The 24,014-nt window shown below is 45.5% G+C and overlaps 3 protein-coding genes across 3 annotated transcripts in view; 2 read left to right on the top strand and 1 right to left on the bottom strand.

The window, feature by feature from the left end:
- Positions 1-1,042, top strand: part of GFI1B (growth factor independent 1B transcriptional repressor) — a 39,026-nt gene extending 37,984 nt beyond the window's left edge. The window contains exon 7 of the mRNA XM_032233227.1: positions 1,027-1,042. Within this exon, the coding sequence (XP_032089118.1) occupies positions 1,027-1,042 (16 nt within the window). The remainder of the gene's footprint in view (positions 1-1,026) is intronic.
- A 601-nt stretch (positions 1,043-1,643) lies between these two features.
- On the top strand, positions 1,644-16,159 carry CEL (carboxyl ester lipase). The gene is given in 11 exon segments (XM_032233553.1): positions 1,644-1,737; positions 4,148-4,270; positions 5,789-5,986; positions 7,107-7,237; positions 7,764-7,871; positions 8,317-8,434; positions 9,600-9,728; positions 9,731-9,785; positions 12,118-12,321; positions 13,586-13,783; positions 15,876-16,159. Coding segments are annotated over 11 exon segments (1,539 nt in total). The 5' UTR covers positions 1,644-1,658; the 3' UTR covers positions 16,072-16,159.
- A 634-nt stretch (positions 16,160-16,793) lies between these two features.
- RALGDS (ral guanine nucleotide dissociation stimulator) overlaps positions 16,794-24,014 on the bottom strand; it is a 62,834-nt gene continuing 55,613 nt past the window's right edge. Inside the window, 6 exon segments of the mRNA XM_032233315.1 lie at positions 16,794-19,536; positions 19,538-19,620; positions 20,968-21,082; positions 22,131-22,255; positions 22,258-22,375; positions 23,296-23,575. Of these exon segments, the coding sequence (XP_032089206.1) occupies positions 19,285-19,536; positions 19,538-19,620; positions 20,968-21,082; positions 22,131-22,255; positions 22,258-22,375; positions 23,296-23,575 (973 nt within the window). The 3' untranslated portion in view covers positions 16,794-19,284.

A 24,014-nucleotide genomic window follows, 5' to 3' on the forward strand; every position in this document is an offset into this window, starting at 1 on the left:
GAGTTGCCACAGATATCGGGCTGAACCTAAGCTATAAAGCCACCCGTCTGAAAGGTAGCGGCCCATTTGGATGTCACCATGAATCCCTGGGCTGTCCTGGGCTTTGCTGTCCTCTTCTGCCTGGAGGCAGCAGGCGCTGCCAAGGTAACTTTCAGCTAACAGAGGGGCGTTCATTTTGCCAACAGTTCACCAACACTGGGAGTGTTTAAGAGGAGGTTGGGTAATCATTGGGCTGAAGTGGTGCAGGATGGGTTTCCTGCCTAAGCAGGAGGTTGAAGACCTCCAAGGCCCCTTCCAACTCTGTTATTCTATTCTATTCTATTCTATTCTCTATTCTATTATATTCTCTGTTCTATTCTCTGTTCTATTCTCTATTCCATTTTCTATTCTATTTCTATTCTATTTTTTATTCTATTTTCTATTCTATTCTATTTCTATTCTATTTTCTATTCTCTATTCTATTTTCTATTCTATTTTCTATTCTATTTTCTATTCTATTCTATTTTCTATCCTATATTGTATTCTCTATTCTATTCTCTATTCTATTTTCTATTCTATCATCTATTCTATTTTCTATTCTATCATCTATTTTCTATTCTATTCTCTATTCTATCATCTATTCTATTTTCTATGCTATTCTCTATTCTATTTTCTATTCTATTCTATTCTCTATTCTATTTTCTATTCTATTCTCTATTCTATTCTCTATTCTATTTTCTATTCTATCATCTATTCTATTTTCTATTCTATGCTATTTTCTATTCTATTTTCTATTCTATTTTCTATTCTATTCTCTATTCTATCATCTATTCTATTTTCTATGCTATTCTCTATTCTATTTTCTATTCTATTCTATTCTCCATTCTATTTTCAATTCAATTCTATTTTCGATTCTATTCTATTTTCTATTCTATTTTCTATTCTATTTTCTATTCTATTCTATTTTCTATTCTAGTCTCCTATCTATTCTATTCTATTCTATTCTTTCCATATTCTAATACTGCTCTATAAACTGGGTGCACCTAGACTGCACCAGTTTTGATCGCCACAAACTAAAAAAGATGTTGAGACTCTAGAAAAAGTGCAGGGAAGAGCAACTAAAGCAATTGGGGCACTGGAGGCTATATGATGAGAACAGTTTCAGGATTTGGGAATGGCCAGTCTAGAGGAAAATAAAGAACTAGTGGAGACATAATAACAGTCCCTCCAATATTTGAAGAGCTGCCACAGAGAAGGGGGGGATACAAGCTATTCCCAAAGCCCCCGGAGGCCAGACAAGGAACAACGGATGGAAACTAAACAAGGAGAGATTCAACCTGGAAATAAGGAGGGATTTCCTGACAGTGAGAGCAATTAACCCATGGAACAGAAGTTGCCTTCAGAGTTTTGGCAGCTGCATCCATCACTGGAAGCTTTTAAGAAAAAAACTGGACTGCCATCTGCCAGAAATGGTGTAGGGTCCCCTGCTTGAGCGGAGGGTTGGACTAGATGACCTACAAGGTCCCTCCCAACTCCGTTAGTCTGTTCTGTCTTTCTTGATGCAAGAGCTAACACATACTTCTTCCCTTTTGTGACATGTGTGTAGCTGGGCATAGTATACACCGAAGGTGGGGTTTGTGGAAGGCGTCAACAAAAAACTGGGCCTTTTTGGAGATTATATGGATACCTTCAAAGGAATCCCTTTTGCTGCCCCCACCAAGACTTTGGAAGACCCCCAGCCTCACCCTGGCTGGCCAGGTAGGATGGCAAAGGCTCCTTACATTGAATTAACTTCTGCTTTTAACCAATAACAATTGCACTAGAGGAAGTCACTTGGATGCCTTGAATAAAAAGACTGAAATTTCTTTCTTGACCTAAACGGTTTGGGCGTCTCTTCTGTTTTGATGAATGTCGCATGTGTCAGGGTTCCAAATAGAATCCAAATTAATCAGAATCTGAAAGTCTTCCCGGTTTCCCCCCACCCAGTTGAAAGTTCAAAAACTTGCTCCCACACACCCACGAGTCCATCATGGGGTCCAATCTCCCACTGCCACACTGGCAGCTTCCACCCATCCACATCCAGTCAGGTGCAGAGACAAAGGATGACCTTGGCTCTCTAGAAAGAACGTTGTTGTGGCTACATATCATCTAACTCCACATAGTCCCCCCCTCCCATTTTCCCACAATAGAAAAATGCACGGTGGAATATAGAAAGTGTGGCAGGCCAATGATCCAAAGAAAAGATGGCGGCAGGGCAATTTAGCATCCTTTATCCAGGTTTGGTTTAATGTGGGGGGAGGAGTGATGGCAGAGGACAGGAAGGCCTGGAGGGACGTTGCCCATGGGGGTCGCGATGGGTTGGACAAGACTTCACAACTAACAACAACAAAAAGTGAGCTTCCAGGTTTGGTAAATTGGGGAACAAGGCGGAAAAAGAAACACACATTTGCATCTCATTTCAAGGCAGGCCTGTCAGGCCTGCAATTATATTCCTTTTAGAATTTGGCCTGCCACACTTTCTCTTATTTCATTATGCTGTTTCATTAGTATAGTCGATGGGAGGGGGGAATAGAAGGAGTAGGATTGTGGAATGTATTGTTTTCATTCTTTACTAGAAGCCAAGGTCATCCTTTGTCTCCGTACTTTTGACACCTAACCAGAAGAAGCTGGGTGTGGGTGCCAGCGTGGAAGAAGAAGATTGGACCACGTGATGGATTGTGGGTGTGGGGACAAGATCATGAACTTTTAACTGGGTGGAATTCTGATGTCATTTCCAGTATTGGGATTCCATAGCACGATGCCAACATGTCTGTCTTATTAAATTGGAACTTTAAGGATAGCTCTGCCTTGGACTCTGATTTAATTCTGCATGATATTTGGAACGCTGACACCTTCTGCATTTCTTAAGGACTAGAAAGTTGTGGATGGTGTGTATGTGTGGATCTATTACAAAACTGTGGATTTGAGAAATCATTCTGCGTTCCCTTCTGTCTTCTAGAATCAGGATTAGGGACAAGGTCATTGAGTGTCAACAATAGGGTCTAAGTGTTAGTGGGGCTCCATAGTAGCAATTCTGAGAGGAATCTTAGTAGGCCTAGTAGAGTGTACTCTACTACCTAGAGTCCTAGTAGACAATCACTTAAAGATGAGCCAAGAGTGTGCGGTGGCAGCCAAAAAAGCCAATGCAATCCCAGGCTGCATTAACAAGAGGGATAGAATCAAGATCAGGTGGCGCAGTGGTTAAATGCAGCACTGCAGGCTACTTCAGCTGACTGCAGTTCTGCAGTTCGGCTGTTCAAATCTCACCGGCTCAGGGTTGACTCAGCCTTTCGAGGTGGGTAAAATGAGGACCCGGATTGTTGTTGGGGGCAATATGCTGACTCTGTAAACGGCTTAGAGAGGGCTGAAAGCCCTATGAAGCGGTATATAAGTCTAACTGTAATTGCTATTGCTATTGCTATTGAAGTGTTAGTACTGCTTTATGAAGCCTTAGTAAGACCACACTTGCAATATTGATCACCATATTATAAAAAAAAATACCATATTATAAAAAAGACTCTAGAAAGAGGGCAGAGACGATAAAGAAAGATGATTAAGGGTGTGCTAAACATCTACTAAAACATATGAAGTACGGTTGCAGGAATTGGGGATGTTTAATTTAATGAAAAAAAGGACTAGGGGTGACGTGATCGCAGTCTTCCAATATTTGAGGGGCTGCCCCAAAGAAGAGGGAGTCAAGCTGTTCTCCAAAGCATCGGAAGGCAGGATAAGAAGCAATGAATGGAAACTAATCAAGGAAAGAAGCAACCTAGAACTAAGCAGAAATTTCCTGACGATGAGGATGACTTGACTCCAGAAGTTGTGGGTCCTCTATCACTGGAGGTTGTTAAGAAGAGATTACACAGCCATTTGTCCGAGAATGGCATAGGGCCTCCTGCTTGAGCAGGGGGTTGGACTAGAAGACCTCCAAAGTCCCTTCCCATTCTGCGATTCTGTCGGCATTGGTATCCAAGAAGTAAAAATACGAGTTGATACTTCTGCGTCCAGTTTTACGACTCTAAAAACTGTGTTGATGTGGGAGGTAGTTATCGATTGGAGTTTTGAGATTGCCCACAAACTTTGCCTTAAGGGATACACAACCAATTCTGTGGTGTTTTTTGTTGCCCAGGCACACTTCAGGCTGACAAATACCGGGAACGTTGCATGCAGTCCATCCTCACCCAGACAGATGTGCGTGGCTCTGAAGATTGCCTGTATCTAAACATCTGGGTCCCTCAAGGGAAGAAACAGGGTAAGGTTATGTTAGAATATTCATGGATGGGAGAGACATGGTAACAAGGTCCGCCAATGAATAGGCCTAGCAACTAAGTTCAGCCAATGAGAGCTTAAAACAGATCTGAGAATCGAAACTGAAACTACTCCGTCTGCTTTGAACTCTGAAATGAAACTAACTGTTCTCTCCTGCTTGTGTTCTGCTTGTAACCACGTTGGAAGAATCTACTATTGGTATTGTAACATTTATTCATCTGTTCTTATGGATATAAAGAAGTTCGTGAATCCAGCTGAATCGGTTATCTGTGGGTGCTTTCGGGATTCGATTTTTCTGCAACCAACTCTGACGGGTTATGCTAGAATTTAGAATTTGCCCTAAGTTTTGTAATTTTTACTCCTTCTTCAGCTGCTGCCTTTCCAGGAAACGAGTTAACAAGGTCCTGTTTTTGAAAACTAGACTATGCCTGGATCTCCACAGTCTTCCAAGTTTGGAAAACCTAAATCCAGCCCCCCGCAACAATCTGGGGTGAAAAAAAAGAAGGTTGTGAGCAGTGGTGGGTTTCAAAAATTGTTGGAACCTACTCTGTGGGTGTGGCTGCCTTTGTGGGAGTGGCTTGCCACCCATGTGACCGGATATGAAATTAGTACTTAGGTCGGTCCAAGTAGTTATTCAGAAACTCTGGCATTGAAGCATGCAAGTCTTAAAGCTGTCAAGTTACAAGATCCTTGCCAGTGGTGGGTTTCAAAATTTTTTGGAACCTCTTCTGTAGGTGAGGCCTGCTTTCTGGATCCACTGGTGGAACCTCTTCTAACTGGTTGGGTAGATTTGACGAACCGGTTCTACCGAATAGGTGCGAACTGGTAGGAACCCACCTCTGGTTGTGAGAAACATTCACTGGAATTGTTTTTCAGGGAATGTAAACTAGATCGGTGTAATCTATCAAGATGCTCATTTTTTTTTCAAACGTGCTTTTCCAAAAAGCAAATAGACTTCCTTGGTTTTTTTCCTCCTTCAAATCGTTTTGCTTCTCATCCAAGAAGCTCCTTCAGAACTTCAGAACTGGAGAAGCTTCTTGGATGAGAAGTGAAATGTTTCAAGAGAAAGAAAAAAACCCCAAGAAAGTCCCATTGTCTTTTGGAAAAGCAGCTTTGGGACAACCCGGATGATTGAGAATCTCCGTAGACAAACATGTTCATCGGCTTATGTGCCAAATCCTAAAATTCACACCGCATATCAATCTAATAAACAAACAAACAAATAAACATCCGTCAGATATCTAATGAGAGAAAGCTTACTTGACATGAGGTCCAGTCAACATCTGAAGACAGGGGTTGTCTTCAAAGACAAGTAGCCCACTGCGTTTCTTGGTCTGCTGAAGCTCAACAGGTTGCTCTGATCTCCTGCTTGAGCAGAGGGGGTTGGACTAGAAGACCTCCAAGGTCCCTTCCAGCTCTATTCTGATTGATTCATCTGGACAATCCAAACTTTGTCGGCTTCACGTGTCTCTTTGCTTTGCCATCTCTCCTTGCGCTCCAGTCTCCACCAACTTGCCAGTGATGATCTGGATTTACGGAGGGGGATTCATCTGGGGGAGCGGCCAGGGGGCCAACTTCCTGAGCAATTATTTGTACGACGGGGAGGAAATCGCCAGCCGCGGGAAGGTGATCGTAGTGACTTTCAATTATCGGCTCGGGCCGTTGGGTTTCCTAAGTACTGGAGATGCAGCTCTTCCAGGTAAGTTCAGCTCTTGGAGAATTTTGCTCTTCTCCATCCGTTGAAAGACTAAGATCTTACCACGGTTGCGTGTTATTGTTTTAGTTTTCAGTTACTCTCAATTACTTGCTTTCGGTAGCAAGGCTTCCATTTGTTTCTCTGTCGATCCATTGTGACTCCTGGCAAGTTATATAGAAAATTTTCCTGCAGTTTTGGTGGTGGTGGTGGGGTAGATTTTTGAGAAGAGCTGGCCCTTGCCTGCTCCTTAATTGAGAGAGGGACTAGCCCAAAGTCACCCAGTTTCCATGCCCAAGGTAGGACTAGAGCTCCCACGTTCTGATGTTTAGACCAAAGTCACCCAGTCAGTTTCCATGCCTAAGGTAGAACTAGAACTTCCAATCGCCTGGTTTCTACCCTGGTGCCTTCACCAAGACACCAAACCAGCTCTCTCTTTCCCTGGATTAGTAATAATGCATGAATAATTTCATAAGAGAGAGAGAATAGCGGTTGCTTAATGCTTCATGATTTCTTCTCCCCCTACCCCTCCTTCTTCTCCTCCTCCTTCTCTTCCTTCTCTTTCTTCATCATCTTCTTTTTCTCTTCCTCCTTCTCTTCCTTCTTCTTTTCCTTCTCTTTCTTCTTCTCCTCTTCCTCCTCCTCCTCTTCCTTCTTCTTCTTCATCTTCTTCTCCTTCTCTTCCTTCTTCTCCTCTTCCTTCGCCTCCTCCTCCTCTTCCTTCTCCTCCTCCTCCTCCTCCTCTTCCTCCTCCTTCTCTTTCTTCTTCTTCTTCTTCTTCTTCATCATCATCTTCTTCTCCTTCTCTTCCTTCTTCTTTTCCTCTTCCTTCTTCTTCTCCTCTTCCTCCTCCTCCTCCTCCTCCTTCTTCTTCTCTTACTCCTCCTCCTTCCCTTCCTTCTCTTTCTTCTTCATCTTCTCTTCCTTCTCTTCCTTCTTTTCCTTCTCTTTCCTTTCACCTCCTCTTTCTTCTCCTCCTCCTCCTCCTCTCCTCCTCCTCTTCTTCTTCTTTTTCTTCTCCTCCTCCTCCTCTTCTCCTCCTTCTCTTTCTTCTTTTCCTTCTCTTCTTCTTCTTCTCTTCCTTCTCCTCCTCTTCTTCTTCTTCTCCTCCTCCTCCTCCTTCTAGGCAATTATGGCCTCAAAGATCAACACATGGCTATCGCTTGGGTCAAGAGAAACATCAAAAATTTCGGTGGAGACCCAGACAACATCACACTCTTCGGGGAATCTGCTGGCGCTACCAGCGTCTCCTTACAGGTGAGGATGTTGGAAGACTCTTGGCTGCCTAGTGGGGGGGAGCATTTCTAAGGACTCTTTTGAAAATGTGGGATGAAGACCCAGGACAAATAGGGTCAACTTTGAAGACATCAAAAAGATGCTTGTTTCATTGTCACTGGGTTTCACTTGGCCTGCTAAATCCCCCCAAAGCAAACCATCATTTGCATAATCCTAATCTTGCTTTTTTGGGACGTGGTGGCTCAGGGGCTAAGACGCTGAACTTGTCGATTAGAAAGGTCAGCGGTTCAACAGTTCGAATCCCTAGCGCCGCATAATGGAATGAGCTCCCGTGACTCATCCCAGCTTCTGCCAATCTAGCCGTTCGAAAGCATGTAAAAAATGCAAGTAGAAAAATAGGGACCACATTTCAACTCTGAGCTACAAATAGTCTCCTAGTTAGGTTATTTCTCCAGCATTCTCCACCAGATTTCTTTGGAATTCATGTCCTAGGAATTTCAACTCTGCTAACATTGAAATCAAAGCTTTCTTTGTTTCCTGCATGTAGACTCTGTCACCCTACAGCAAAGGCTTGATGAAACGGGCCATCAGCCAGAGTGGAGTTGGTCTATGCTCTTGGGCCATCCAGAAAGACCCCCTCTACTGGGCTATCAAGGTAAAGTAGAACCTACATGTTACATTCTTGGGGATTCCCTCCTTCTATGTCTGGCCTTGAACCTACCTGAGATGCGGGTGGACTTAGGAGTTTCCTAAGATTCTGTCCATGTTCCCCTCATAAAAGTGGATTGGGGAAGCTAGAAGGCGGGCGTGGAACAGCAGTTCTCTGTGTGATCTTCAAAAACCGGCCCTAGAGACCACCGTTGGCCCAATATAGATGAAAGCTGAGATGTTCCTCAGTCAAGAGTGGCTCCTGCCCCTTGAAATCTCCCCCACTCCAAATGGAGTCACTCAGATGGTTAAGGATTGTGGGGCCACCTAGCTTTGGAGATCTTCCCTAGTTAGTTCTGGGTAGGGTCGAACACTCCCTTGACGGAGCTGAGCCGCCGTAAGTCGAAGATCAGTCCCTCCGGCAGCCAATAAATAGAGTTTCCGCCTTGCAGACTGCGCAAAAAGTGGGCTGTCCGACAGACAACACCACCGTGATGGCCAACTGCTTCCGAATTACCGATCCGAAGACGCTGACCCTCGCTTATCATCTGGAAGTCACCAACTTGCGCTGTAAGACGGAGTGGGAAAGAGCGTCGGGGAAGCTGGAGGATGAAATGTGGGCTCCTCGGTGCTCCTTGAGGCATGGCTGGCTGGGGAATTCTGGGAGTTGAAGTCCCCAAGTCTTAACGTTGGCCAAGTTGGAGAGCCCCGGTCTATAGCCACAGATTTAGCAATTGCCATAGCCCTTAGACTTATATATCGCTTCACATTGCTGTACGGCCCTCTCTAAGCCGTTTACAGAGCCAGCCTCTTTCCCCCCAACAATCTGGGTCCTCATTTTACCCACCTCGGAAGGAGGGAAGGCTGAGTCAACTTTGAGCCTGGTGAGATTCGAACTGCCAAATTCCAGTTTGGCAGTCAGCAGAATTAGCCTGCAGTGCTGCTCTCTAACCACTGAGCCACCATGGCAGATGATAGATGGATGGATGGATGGATGGATGGATGGATGGATATAACCACTGAGCCACGATGGCAGATGATAGATAGATAGATGGATGGATGGATGGATGGATGGATGGATGGATGGATGGATATAACCACTGAGCCACCATGGCAGATGATAGATAGATAGATGGATGGATGGATGGATGGATGGATGGATGGATGGATGGATGGATGGATGGATGGATGGATGGATGGATAGATAGATAGATAGATAGATAGATAGATAGATAGATATGGATGAATGGATGGATAAATGGATGGGTGGACGATAGAGAGATAGATGGATGGATGGATAGAGATACAGAGGACTAGCAGTAGCACTTAAACTTATATATCGCTTTACAGCCCTTTCTAAGTGGTTTACAGAGTCAGCCTTTTGCCCCCAACCATCTGGGTCCTCATTTTACCCGCCTCAGGAGGACAGAAGGCTGAGTTAACCTTGAGCCTAGTGAGATTTGAACTGCCAAATTGCAGGCAGCCAGCAGAAATTAGCCTGCAGTACTGCACTCTAACCACTGCACCACCTCGCTCTTTTTCCTGGGTTTTCCCCTGCAACTTTGCCCGGCATCTTCAGAGGGCAAGGTGGCCTGCCAGGCACTGCCTCGGGTGATGCTTTTGATAGCTATGACAACCCACCTCGCCTGGGCACTTGTCCTCCCGAGATGCCCTCCCTCCTGCTTTCTCTCCGAACTGATGGGAATCCGTTGGCTGTCTTCTCCTTCCCCTGCAGATCCCTTGGTCCATTATCTGGCCTTCGCCCCGGTGGTGGATGGAGACTTCATCCCTGATCACCCGAAGAACCTCTTTGCCAACGCGGCGGATGTGGACTACCTCCTCGGAGTCAACGATATGGATGGTCATTCTTCGCCGGCATCGACCTGCCAGCCATCAACCGGCCCCTGGCGAAGATCACCCCGTAAGGAGGGCAGGCTAATAGATGCTGGGCACTGGGGAGGGGAGGAAGGCTGGTGAAACATCTGGAGATGTTCAACTGGGATAGCCTGCTGCGTTTTGTCTTCTGGTCCTTCAAGTAAGGCTACGTTGTGGTTAGATTTGCTATCGAAAGGGGAAGGTAGAATATATACATATATATGTATTTAGTGTCACAACCCCTGGTATGCCCAAATATGGGAGGAAGCAGACTGCTTCCTTTCTCTGTCTATTGGCTCGTCACAAGAGACCATCAAGACAGAAAGCCATTATTTTTACTGTTGCCTTTGTTACATTTGTGTTGTATTTGTGCTGATAAATAAATAAATAAAGGGAGACAAGTATAGATCTATTTCAAGCTATTTAGCTCTCATCAGCTAGCCATACCCTTACTGGGAATTTGAACCTGTGCTGTATTACATATTAAGCAGTTGTGTTAACCACTAAGCCACAAGGTTCTCCTCCTTTATCAGCTGAGCCAGGGAAGTAGGTATGTATTTAGCATTATATATATTTATGCTGGGAAGGGCAAGGTTTCCGCAAATTACAATCCTGAAAAATGGGATAATATCTTGCCTGGGTTATTTATCAGAATAAGGGAAGGGACCTTGGAGGTCTTCTAATCTGACTCGTTGATCAGGCAGGAGACCGTGCACCATTTTGGACAAAGGGCAGTCCAGTCTCTTCTTGAAAACCTCCAGTGATGGAGCTCCCACAACTTCTGTTCCATTGGAGCATTCATCAGAACAGAACTGGAAGGGACCTTCAAGTCACATAGAAGAGGGGATAGTACTTATCCTACAAAGCATCAGAGGGCAGGACAAGAAACAATGGGTAGAAGATCATTCAAGAGAGATCCAGCCTAGAACTAAGGAGAAATTTCCTGACAGTTGAGAACAATTAACCAGTGGAACAACTTGCCACCAGAAGTTGGTTTTTTTTTTAAGTCATTGGAGGTTTTTAAGAAGAGATCGGACAGCCATAAGGCCAGAATGGTAGAGGGTCTCCTGCTTGAACAGAGGGGTTGGACTAGAAGACCTCCAAAGGCCCTTCCCACCATGTGATAATGTATGCATTGGTATCTGAAGGTGGCACAGTGGTTAGAGTGTGCTTAGAGAGGCCTGTGAAGCGGTATATGTCTAAGGGCTACTGCTATTGTTATTGTTCCTCCTTTCCCCCCTTAATTCCTTCCTTCCTTCCTTCTTTCCTTTCTTTCTCTTTCTTTCTTTCTTTCTTTCTTTTCCTTCCTTCCTTCCTTCCTTCCTTCCTTCCTTTCATCCCATCCATCGTATGCAGTGGTTAGAATGCAGTACTGCAGGCTACTTCAGCTGACTGCTAGCTGTGTTCAGCAGTTCGAATCTCTCCAGGCTCAAGGCTGACTCAGCCTTCCGTCCTTCCGAGGTGGGTCAAATGAGGACCCAGATTGTTGGGGGGCAAGAGGCTGGCTCTGTAAACCGCTTAGAGAGGGCTGGAAAAGCACTATGAAGCAATATATAAGTCTAAGGGCTACTGCAATTGTTATTGTTCTTCCTTTCCCCCCTTAATTCCTTCCTTCCTTCTCTTTCTTCTTTCTCTTTCTTTCTTCCTTCCTTCCTTCTTTCCTTCCCTTCCTTCCCTTCCTTCCATCCCATCCATGGTATGCAGTGATTATAATGTGCCAAAGTGGCCCAGTGGTTAGCGTGCAGTACTGCAGGCTACTTCAGCTGACTGCTAGCTGCAGTTCAGCAGTTCAAATCTCACCAGGCTCAAGGTTGACTCAGCCTTCCGTCCTTCCGAGGTGGGTAAAATGAGGACTCAGATTATTGGGGGGCAAGAGGCTGGCTCTGTAAACCATTTAGAAGGGGCTGTAAAAGCCCTGTGAAGTGGTATAGAAGTCTAAGGGCTACTGCTATTGTTATTGTTCTTCCTTCCCCCCCTTAATTCCTTCCTTCCTTCCTTCTTTCTCTTTCTTTCTTTCTTTCTTTCTTTTTCTTTCTTTCTCTCTCTCTCTCTCTCCCTCCCTCCCTTCTGCTATGAAGCGGTATAGAAGTCTAAAGGGCTATTCCTATTGCTCTCCAAGAATTAAAAACACAAGTAGAAACACGGGAGGTTTTCAAAAATAGACTGGAACAACCAGCGGTCTGGGATGGGAGAGGGACGTAATCTCCAAATCACTTGAAGGCAGGACAAGAAGCAATGGATGGAAACTAAACAAGGAGAGAAGCAACCTAGAACTAAGGAGGAGTTTCCTGACAGTGAGAACAATTGTTCCTAAAATGGGATAGAAATGGGATGCTGAAACCATTTCGTTTTCTCTCTCTCTTTTTTTTTTTTTTTAGGGAAAACGTCTACCGATTAATTCAGGGATTGACGGTAGAGAAGGGCACTGCAGGAGCTAATGCGGCCTACGCCGTTTACACACAGATATGGAGCAATACAGAAGACCAAGAAGTCATGAAGAGGACAGTGGTGGATCTGGAGACCGACTACATCTTCCTGGTTCCCACCCAGCAAACACTTCAGCTGCATCAAGAAAACGCCAAGTGAGTGACGAAGGATTTGGAGGGGTCCCTCGCTGGTGTGAGGGTGTGTCTGGCTGACGGCTGGGCCTCTCATAGAATTGTAGGTCCAGAAGGGACCTTGGAGGTCCTCTAGTCCAACCCCTGTTGTGGCTGCACCAGCAGCCTGCGGAGCTGGCAGACAGTGAGGAGGTTGGGGAGGAAGATGGGCCAGTCCTGGAGTCTGGGGAAGGCTCTGATGAGGGCTCTGTGTCGGAGGCAGAGAGGGGGGGCAGGGCCGTCTGACAGTTATCAGCTGCCTTCGGAGTCAGACATCAGTGAGGCAGAAGAACAGCTGGAGCCTGTTCCCAGTGTGCGCATGCACAGAGTGGCCAGGCAAAGGGAAGAGCTAAAGAACAGGGGCCGACTTGGGAGTATAAGGCCACAGGTAGACGATGAATGGCCCCTCCCAGAGGGAATAAAAGAGGAGCGAAAGGGGAGTGGAATTTGCAGGAGACCATTAGTTCCCTTCAATGGTTCCTGACTCTCTGAGGCTCCTTGCCAAGTTCTGCAGATATTGGCAGCTCTCCAAGCCAGAGAAGGTCTGTGACTGTAAATCCTCCCTCGAAAGACTTTGCTGGATGTGAAGGAGCAGAATTCACAGGCAATTAATGAAAGGGGTTTTTGTCGGGACAAAAGTTTGCTTCAGGCTCTCAGGAAGCCTTAGTCAGAATAACCTCGTGCTCAAGCGGGAGACCCTATATCATCATCATCATCATCATCATCATCATCTTGTTTTAACGACCCCACAATCCCTTATGGGGTGGAGCCTGGGCAACTGAATGGAGCTGAATGCTTACTGGCCAGATGCCTTTCCTGTTGCCAGTGTGGAGTTTTGTTCAGCAGATCTATTCTCATTGTGCCCAGAAAGAGAAATATCTGCCTCTACCCGGGATCGGCACAGAAGAAAGTAACTTAGGACTGTTCATCACACTTTGTTGCGGCATCCCCGTGGTCACATGATCAAAATTCAGATGTTATGACAGTTGCAGTGATTCACTCTTGTGTTCATCTGACAAGCCAAGTCAATGGGGAAGCCAGATTCGCTGGACGACAGGGTTACTCACTTTACAACAGCAGTGGTTCACTTAACAACTATGGGAAGAAAGGTCATAAAATGGGGCAAAACCTCCCTTAGCAAAGGTCTCACTTAACGACAGAAATGCTGGGCTCCCTTGTGGTCGTGAAGTCGAGCCGTGATCGTTCTTACTATCTTACCCTTCCATCTTTCCACTTTGTTTATTTCCAGAACTGCCAAGACCTACAGCTATCTCTTCTCCGAGCCCTCCCGGATGCCCGTCTACCCCGGCTGGGTAGGGGCGGATCACGCCGATGACATTCAGTACGTCTTCGGCAAACCATTTGCCACGCCCTTGGGTTACAGAGCCCGGCATAGGACTCTCTCCAAAGCCATGATTGCTTATTGGACCAACTTCGCCAGAACTGGGTGAGAACTTGGGGTGCAGAGTGGAGCACGCAGCCCTGGGGCTGGTTAGTGCCCTGAAAGCCTTCGCTCCCCCCCCGCCTTTTAAATCATTTTTAATGTTCCTCTTTTAAACATTACATAATTCTTTAATGCTTTTAATGCTTTATTGTAGTTCTTAAATAGAATAGATGATAATGATAGATAAGATAGATAGATAGATAGATAGATAGATAGATAGATAGATAGATAGATAGATAGATAGATAGATGATAGATAGATAGATAGATAGATATGGTGAATGATATCAATACAATATCCTGTATTCCCCCCGCAAAGATTATGCAGTAAAAGTCACATGTAGCAAAAAAAAGAAAAAAAAAAGAAATGGTGAATGATAGATAGACAGAGACACAAAAAAGATAAAAATATAAAGAGAGAGAGGGAGGTTAGACAAGGAAGATCAAAATACAGAGAATGTGGAGATAGACAGACAGATAGAAAGAAAGAAATAGAGAAGAGAGAAAATAAATAAAGATGAAAATATAAATATGGTTAGAAAGATAAGAAAGATAAGATAGATAGATAGATAGATAGATAGATAGATAGATAGATAGATAGATAGATAGATACAGAGAGACATAGACAGAAAAGATAAAAATATAAAGAGAGGGAGAGAGATGTTAGAAAAGATCAATATATAAAGAATATGGAGATAGATAGATATAGATAGATAGATAGATAGATAGATATCAATAAAGAGATAATAGAGATAGATAGATAGATGATAGATAGATAGATAGATAGATAGATAGATAGATAGATAGATAGATAGGGATAGATAGAGATAATGATAGACAGATAAGATATAATGATGGATGGATGGATGGATGGATGGATAGATATCAATAAAGAGATAATAGAGATAGATAGATAGATAGATAGATAGATAGATAGATAGATAGATAGATATAGATAGATAGAGATAGATAATGATAGACAGATAAGATATAATGATGGATGGATGGATGGATGGATGGATAGATAGATAGATAGATAGATAGATAGGAATGATAGATAGATAGATAGATAGATAGATAGATAGATAGATAGATAAGACAAATAGATAAGACAGACAGACAAATAAGAGAAAAGATAAAAATAGAAAAGATAAAAATATAAAGAGAGAGAGAGATAAAGAATATGAAGATAGATAGGTAGGTAAGTAGATTAGACAGATTAGACACAGATAAATAGAAATAAATAAATAAAGACAGAAAATAAAGATAAAAATATAGAGAAGATATGGATAGAAAGACAAAAAAGATCAAAATAGAGAGATGTAGATTAGATAGATAGATAGATAGATAGATAGATAGATAGATAGATAGATAGATAGAGATAGATAATGATAGACAGATAAGATATAATGATGGATGGATGGATGGATGGATGGATGGATGGATAGATAGATAGATAGATAGATAGGAATGATAGATAGATAGATAGATAGATAGATAGATAGATAGATAGATAGATAAGACAAATAGATAAGACAGACAGACAAATAAGAGAAAAGATAAAAATAGAAAAGATAAAAATATAAAGAGAGAGAGAGATAAAGAATATGAAGATAGATAGGTAGGTAAGTAGATTAGACAGATTAGACACAGATAAATAGAAATAAATAAATAAAGACAGAAAATAAAGATAAAAATATAGAGAAGATATGGATAGAAAGACAAAAAAGATCAAAATAGAGAGATGTAGATTAGATAGATAGATAGATAGATAGATAGATAGATAGATAGATAGATAGATAGATAGACAGACAGACAGACAGACAGACAGACAGACAGAAAAAGAATAGGGAAGGTAGCGATGGACGGACGGACTCTAGAAAGCCTCCAGTGTCCCCCTTGGAAGTTTTTTCCAGGCCCCTTTTGACAACAGGTACCCTTAAAAAACCCCTCAAAAGCCAACAGTGTCATCTCCTCAACCTAGAAAACATTGCTGGGGAAACCCTGAACCCACCCTTGTCTGAAGGGGGCGCTATTTTCTTTTCTGTGTCGCTTACAGGATCTAATCAAATACTTTTTCTTCCTCTCCCTTCCAGGGACCCCAACCGAGGGGAGTCCGAAGTCCCCATCGCCTGGGTGCCTTACGACAACGAAAACTCCTTCTACCTCGATATCAACCACGACATCAACTACAACTCGGTGAAACAAGGCCTGAGGGACGTTTACGTCAAGTTCTGGAATGTGGCTTACCGCAACCTCCCCAATGTCCGAACCGCAGAAAAGCGGGAATAAAAAAACCGCAACCAACCAACCCCGAACAACGTCTCTTGACGTTATACGTGAAACGAGAACCCAATAAACAGATCTCACTCTCTTGAAATCTTCTCCTTTTTTTCTGCCCACGAAAGTCCCAAAGTCCATAAGCTCTGTTCTGACCGAGGCTTCCCAAGAGTATGAAGCCAATTCCTTGTCCCGACAAAAACCCCTTTTATTAATTTCCTGTGAATTCTGCTCCTTCCCATCCAGCAAAGTCTTTCCAGGGAGTATTTACGGTCACAGAACTTATCTGGCTTGGAGAGCTGCCAGGATGATCTCTGCAAAACTTTGCAAGGAGTCTCAGAGAGTCACGAACCAATGAAGCGAACTAATGGTCTCCTCCAAACTCCACTCCCCTTTCGGCCAAACTGGTAGTGGTATTTTGGCCTTGGTCGGAGAATCAGCAGCGACCCAGGCTGGCCACACCCCCCCCTCCCTGAGCGGTTCCCCGGTTGCCACTCTCCGGCATGTTGGTTAGTATTCGTGCGTGCAAAGTTTACTGTAGATTGTTCTGCGCACGCGTGAAGAATAATTTGCATTGAATTGTGTCCGCGGACACAGTGTGCGTCTGTTGCGCATGCGCGGGAGGGTAGTAAAACCGGGAGCAACCCACCTCTGGCCCAAACGCCGTTCTTTCGGGGAAACCTATGGTTGAAATCCCAGACCCCTTCTCGAGAGAGGCACTCAAACAACATGACAACGTGTCTGGTTTCTCTTTTAATCAAAAAAAGGCTACTTACATCAGCGTTAGTGTGCTACTTCACAGAAATAGGTACAAAATAGACCTCGCCTAGGCAGCTCACACAAACACACCAGTTGTGGAATTGGCTGGAGATGAATCTCCTGACACCAAACCCCAGCAGAGGACGGGGTGGGGTGGGGGAAGGCTAAAAGTATGTTAGGCGAGAATTATAAAGCCTGACACCCCCTTAATAGCATCTTGGTACGGTCGAGGGACGGCGTGTTGTTCCAAAGTAGGGAAACCAATTTGCCAATTTGGGGTGGGTGGGAGGAGACAGCGCTCACCTGGCTGATCAACAGAGAGAAGGTTACCTCCAGGACCCCTTAAGCCCCCTTCCTTCCTCCCAACCAAGCAGCTGGAGGTCAAAAAATACACACACCGAGAAAGGGAAACATAAACAAGCGAACTAGAAAAATGGTCTTCTCGGGGCGCCTGAATTCCTAGAAGCATCAGGTCCTAGAAAAATTGGGGAGGAGGAAAAAGATGGGGGAGGGAAGGCGGAATTTCCCCTCTGCCTTCAGGAAGACAATCCTTTCCTTCATAGGCAGAGGGTGGGTGGAATGGGGGGAAACCCACTGGTGTTAAGGGGTGTTGTTTTTTCTCGAGGGAGTCTTGGACCAAACTCTTTAAGTATCTTCCTGTTAAACAGGCAGGAAAAAGCAGTGGGGTACCCCCTCTTTGGGGGATCCTGGCAGCGCGAGGAAGATGCCGTCCAGCCAGGTGCTTGGCACGTGGCGGCTTGGAAAGGCGGGGTTTTGGTGGGCCGCCCCTGGCATGGGCATCGCCACTGGATTCGAATTGGGCCAGAGGCTTGCCAAGAAGCAAGGGCCGTCAAGAGATCTCAAAGCAATAAATAAAAGCTTCACGGCAAAATTCAGATTTCCCTGCGTGGCTTCGAGGCGCCAGGAACGAGGGGGGGGGGGCGAGCCGTGCCCTTCCCCTCCGTTAAAATAGATTTCGCTCCTCGCTGCCTCGTAGCGGCTGAATTCTGGGCCGAGAAAGAAGCCGTTTTGCAGGACAGCGGCTTAGCCCTATGGGTTTGGTGGTTGTTTTTGCAGTTTTTAAAAGGATGAATTAATCATGCCTTGATGCATTTGAGTTGTTTTTTTTTTTTAAAAAAAAACAGAGGTATTTTTCTATCTCCACCCCCCCCCCCACCTCCCTTGCCTGAATTCCTCCAAGCTCTTTGCAACTGAAACCAAGAAGCTCTCGGAAACAAACCCCAGGTGTTAAAACTGTGGTTTTTTTCCCCACACTGAAACTTCCACCCCTCCCCCCCAAAAAGCCTTTTTAAAAACAGAAAATAAAAAAAGAGAACTTCACGGACTTTTTAAGACGAGCAGGGGGGAGGGGAGGTTAGTAAAATGTATAAATCCAACCGGGCTATTTACAAATAATAAATATTGAGGGAATTAGTAAATCTCGGGAAAAATGGGGTTGAGTCTCGTCGAGGCCTTTTTTTTTTTTTTTTTTTACAAAAGAAAAAAATATCTCTCGAGCACACCAGTCCTTCGTAGTCAGGCTGAAATCAACACAAAAGTGGCACTTGTCCATTCGGGTTCAGGAGCCTAAATTGGGGAGGGGGAGGTTGTGGGGTGGCCTCACACTTTAGACCTCTCGTTTCCTCCCCTCCCACAATTCTTCGTCCAATCCACAAACTTTATTTACATGCGTCTGTACAAAAGCTAAGTGTTTGTTTTTTTTAAACTCCTAGTGTGTTTGACGACTGGAAAAAAAACCCAGGAAAAACAAAAATAACTAGTGCTGTTAAATCTTTGGTGCAGGTTCTTCTTAAAAGAAAATAAAAAGGCCAGATAATAATAATAATAATTAAAAAAAATTTGAGAAGTTAATTATCTGGAGGCTTGGTCTGGCATCCCAAAGGCCACCTTCAGCCGACAAAGCCACCTGCCCTCCTCTGGCCCTGAATTCCCGCAGGAAATTCCACTCTCCCGGCCACGAAAGTGCATTTCGATCCCTCTTCCGCGTGTCGAGTCTTCACAAGATACGGAAAACGTCCCCCTCTCCCCCAAACGATTCCACATCCTCGCTCTGGTGGCGTTGTCCACGGTGGAAGGAGAAGGAAGAAACCCTTTTGAGAAGTTTGCTGCTCGGAAGCCACTCGCCTTGGTTGGTCAACAGAAGATAAGGCAGAAACGGTGGACGGGGAAGTTCAGGCAAGCCACGGGCTGTGAAGGCCTTAGACCTGGAGAGGTGGTTTCTATTTTGTTTTTTTCTTCTGGTTTTGTAAAAATAGAAAAAGGCTAAAAATCCTTCCCGGGCTGGAGTGAGAGCAGGCCACAAAACCCAGCAATACGCATCTTTTTAAAGGTAAGAACCAACTTCTGCCAACGCATCCCACAAGCGTTGAAGCCTGCAGAGGAAGATGCCACCAACTTCTTGAGATCTCACCAACGTTCCTAAGTTCCGGGGGCCAAAATCCGAGGCTACGCAACTAGAGGCGTCATCGTCTCTCTCACACACACACACCACACCCCGGCGTGGATTAAGACAGAAGGGCCCAGGGAGGGAGCAGGACCGTAACCTGGAGAGCCAGTGGGAGGGAGGGGGGACATGGAGAGCCCCCACACACCTCCCCCACCCCGGTTAGAAGATGCCTTTGGCATTTTCAAGCCTTTTTGTTTGACCCTGGGGAGCGTGGAGCTGGATCCGTGCTTGATCTTGAGGACTTTGCAGAAAACCGCGCTTCTTGAGCATGAAGTCGTAATTGGCGGCCGAGTTCATGGCGTAGAAGACGTTGGCGTTGTCGGGGATTTTGAGCTCTAGGAGAGGAAGGAGAGCATTAGTGGTATCTCCGTTGGGAGACAGAAAGTAGTGCAGCGGAATGTACAGCTAGAGAGAAAGAATGTTGCTAGTAGAAACACACGAATAGAGTTTCAGACACTGCTAGTGAAAACAAGTAGCTTTACTACTGATAATTGCTTCACAAGCAGTGATAGTAGATAGTAGATATTAGTCCAAACACAATCAAAGAACAAACAATTGCTTACAGTCGCAGTTCACATTCAGTCATCAAGTCACCAAGCATAGGACAAGCAGAGAGAGAGAGTGAGCTCCCTTGACTCATTCTTATAGTAAAGTTAATTACAGCTGTTAAGTACATCCACTCATTTAAAGCAACAATGACCATTTGTTTTTGTGTGTGTATGTATATGTGTATATATATATATATGTGTGTGTGTGTGTGTGTGTGTGTGTAGGTATATATGTATGTATATATCCTACCCAACACTAGGAGTATACGAGAGAAAGAGAGAGAGAGAGAGAGAGAGAGGGAGAGAGAGAAAGAGAACAGAGACGGAGACAGAGACAGAGAGAGAAGTAGAGAGAGGAGAGAGAAAGGAGAGAGAGGGAAAGGGAGAAAGAAAGAGCGGGAGAGAGTGAAGGAGCAGGAGAGAGTAAGAGGTAGGGAGAGGGAGAGAAAGAAGGAGGGAGAGAGAGAGAAGAGAGAGAGGGAGAAAGAAACAGCGGGAGAGAGAGAAGGAGCGGGAGAAAGAAAGAGGGAGGGAGAGAAAAGAAGGAGAAGGAGAGAGAGAGGAGAGGAGAGAGAGAAGGGAGAGAGAGAAGGAGAAAGGGAGAGACAGAGAGAAAGAGAGAGAGAGAAGGAGAGAGAGAGAGAGAGAGAGAGAGAAGGAGAGAGAGAGAGAGAGAAAAAAAGAAATCTCTACTTGTGGTCACCCATGCCCGAGTCCTGCGATTGCGAACAAAGGGGCACACATTGCCAGAGGTGGCAGCTGCTCTTCTGGAAGTTTTGACCCACAAACAGCTCGAAAAAGGCTGGAAAATGGCCCGAAAAACAGCCCCAAACCCAGGCCTGCGCATGCTGGCCGGCTGGACTTTGGATTTCCAATGCTCAAGCATGCACATGGTCGCCTCATGGCTGCTGCTGTGTTGCAATATTTTCAGGGGAGGGCTTACTTTTGGGGGAGGATTTATTTTAGCACATGCACTCAAAAGCCCGACTGGGCTTATTATCCAAGGAGGTCTTATTTGGGGGGAAAACAATAAATAGCAATGTATTGCTATTATTGCTTCTTAAAATTATTTTGGGGTAGCAATAAATAAAATCGGGGAGTCCCAAAAAATGCCTGTTGCCAACTTCTGCTTACCTCTGTCTTCCGAGATGATCTGGATGAGTTCATAATCTTCTGGCCGATCGCCGTCCAGGTTGTGTTTGGCCATCGCTGTCCGAATCACGACCGGGGTTTTATCCTGGCTCGTCACCTGGAAGGGTGGTATTTAAAAGAGGCACAACACCTTTAGGCACACAGTGAAGAGAAGCTAAGCATCATTTCATGGCCAAGGTGGTTGCCAGGTTCTCTAGAGTTGCCTTGATGATGTTACCTAGTTGGGTCACGAAACGTCTGCAAGGAAACCAACCTCAGAGAGCATTAAGGACTCCACTGTTCTCCTCCTCCTCCTCCTCCACCTCCTCCCAAACCCCACTCCCTTCTAGCACTGATGATGTTCCCTAGTTGGGTGAATGAAAGTCTGCAAGGAAACCACCACCAAGCTCAGAGAGCACCAAGGATCCCACAGTCCTCCTCCTCCTCCTCTCCCTCTCTTTCCTTCTCCTCTTCCTCTCTCTAACTCCACTCTTCTATCGCTGATAATGATACCTAGCTGGGTAATGAAATGGCTGCAGGAAAACCACCAAGCTCAGAGAGCACCAAGGATCCTACAGTCCTCCTCCTCCTATTCCTCCTCCTCCGTGTTTTTCTCCTTCTCCTCCTCCTCCTCCTCCTCTCCCATTCTTTCCTTCTCCTCCTCCTCTCTCTAAACCCCACTCTTCTAGCACTGATAATGATACCTAGTTGGGTAATGAAATGGCTGCAGGAAAACCACCAAGCTCAGAGAGCACCAAGGATCCTACAGTCTCCTCCTCCTATTCCTCCTCCTCCGTGTCTTTCTCCTTCTCCTCCTCCTCCTCCTCTCCCTCTCTTTCCTTCTCCTCCTCCTTGCAAACCACACTCCTTTCTAACACTGATGATGTCACCTAGTTGGGTAATGAAATGTCTGCGGGAAAACCACCCAGCTCAGAGAGCACCAAGGACCCCACAGTCATCATACAAACATTTCTTCGAGAACGGCAAAGGCTGTGTGTCTTTGTGGGTGTGCAAGGGGAGAGACAGCGTAAAGACGTGATTTTCACTAGCTGTGCTTCCACCTCAATGCTCGGCGGCTCCAGTCTCATCCACGGACGAGACATTTCAATTTGGACTAGAATATATTATCCCAACCTTCTCGCCTCCGTAACGACGGAGGTACCTACCAAAATACTTTTGTACATGTTCCCGTTATCCACTGCCAAGCTGACTCGGATGATACAACAATCATCAATTTGCTGGTTGTAAAGAGCAATGGAGAGGGAGGAATAGCTGGAAATGCCCGAGACGAGCGCTTGTGCGTACGGGACACTGTCACCGGCGTGGAGGAGACGGACGACGAAGAAGCGCTGCTAGAACTTGAGCCGACACCCGACGTATCCAAAGAGGACAATGAGGTAGATTCCCAAAACTTTACCGACCAGAGAAAGGAAAGACAAAGTTGATTATCTAATCAATGAGGTCTACCTATCCTTCCTTTGTCCTTGCTGGCAGATGTCTTCGTGATGCCTACAACAGGACCCGCCATGGTCCAGAAGGACGAGGAAGAAGTAGAGAACATAGTGTTCCGACCCAGCTCCCCGAACATGACCAGCTCAAAGGTTCCTTTATTAGGAACGCCTCCAAAAAGCTTCTCTCTCACCGCAGGCTAACAAGTCCATCCGTCAGGAAGACAAATAGTTGTTTGCTACATCTATTCATTTCTGCTCCCGCCTTTTATCCCCAGAGATAGGGGAGGCTTTGATAGCAGCATTGGCTCTTCCGTCCCAAGGACCGGCCCATAGATTTCCACTGTTCTCCTCTCCTCTGCCACATCTATTCATCTCTGCCCCCTTCCTTTATCCCCAGAGCTAGAGGAGGCTTTGACAGCAGCAATGGCTCTTCCATCCCAAGGACCGGCCCATAGATTTCCACTGCTCTCCTCTGCCTGCTGCACATCAGGCATTGGACCCAGCTGCTCCTCCTCTTCCTCATCAGCCACCTCCAGACCTGGGAGCTGACTCTCCATCTGAGGGCTGATGGATGGCCCTCTGTCTCTCTCTCCTCTCTGGCAGCTCTCTTCCCCCTCTCAGGTTGCCGGATGCTGACCCTGACCCCCACGCCTTCTCCTCCTCCTCTGATTCGGCTGCTGGAAGAGGGCTGGCAACTGATAGGCCGCAACAGATAGTTTTGGAGGTAGACTCTCCAAACCATCTCTAAACGTCTTCTATTATCTTCTTCTACCCCAAGTATTTCTTGCCCATCGTATCTCTCCAAAGCACCAAGAAAAACATCTCAACTTCTCAGTTCTCTGGTTGCCCCTGAATCATCCCCACATCAAAGCCCTCCTACCCCCCTGCCGAAATGGGGCGCACCTGCCGCCTGGGCCCCCTGGGCACGAGTGGATCCCAGCGAGCCGTGGTCCTGTACCTTCTTCTCTTGAACCTCGGGTGAATCAGGAATGTAGCTGATGTTGATCTCTTCCACGTCAGAGCTGCTGGAACCCGCCGAGGTGATGCTGACCGAATCTGCCCCGTCGCTGCTGCAGAGATACGGCCCGCACTTCAGCTGGTCGAAGGACTTGGAGTGAGAGCTGCCGCTGGCACAGGAATCGGTACTGGGGGCCTGTCGGCTGTGGGGAGAAGAGAGTCAGGAAAGGACTGGGGGGATTGGATGGGGCTGGCTCCCACCTTGAATGGGAAGCATGGCCCCGTAATGGATTGTGTGATGATCTGGGGGAAGGAAGGAAGGAAGGAAGGAAGGTGTCAAGTTCCGAAAGATGGCATAAGTGATTCATGAGTCTCGAGCCAAGTTTCAAAAGAAACCTAGTCATTAGAAGCACCACATTGGCCATACCTTATTGCAGTCAGATCTGAGCCTGATTTGAATTATAGCTGAATGTTATCCATGGAAGGAAAGAAGGAAGAAAGGAAGGAAGGAAAACATAATTTCCTGTTCCCACATTTCTTTTCCCCATGGAAGGAAGGAAGGAAAAGAAAGAAAGAAAGAAAGAAAGAAAGAAGGAAGGAAGGAAGGAAGGAAGGAAGGAAGGAGGAAGGAAAGAAAATAAT

Source organism: Thamnophis elegans, chromosome 16 (genome assembly GCF_009769535.1).
Source record: "Thamnophis elegans isolate rThaEle1 chromosome 16, rThaEle1.pri, whole genome shotgun sequence".
Lineage (NCBI taxonomy): Eukaryota > Metazoa > Chordata > Lepidosauria > Squamata > Colubridae > Thamnophis > Thamnophis elegans.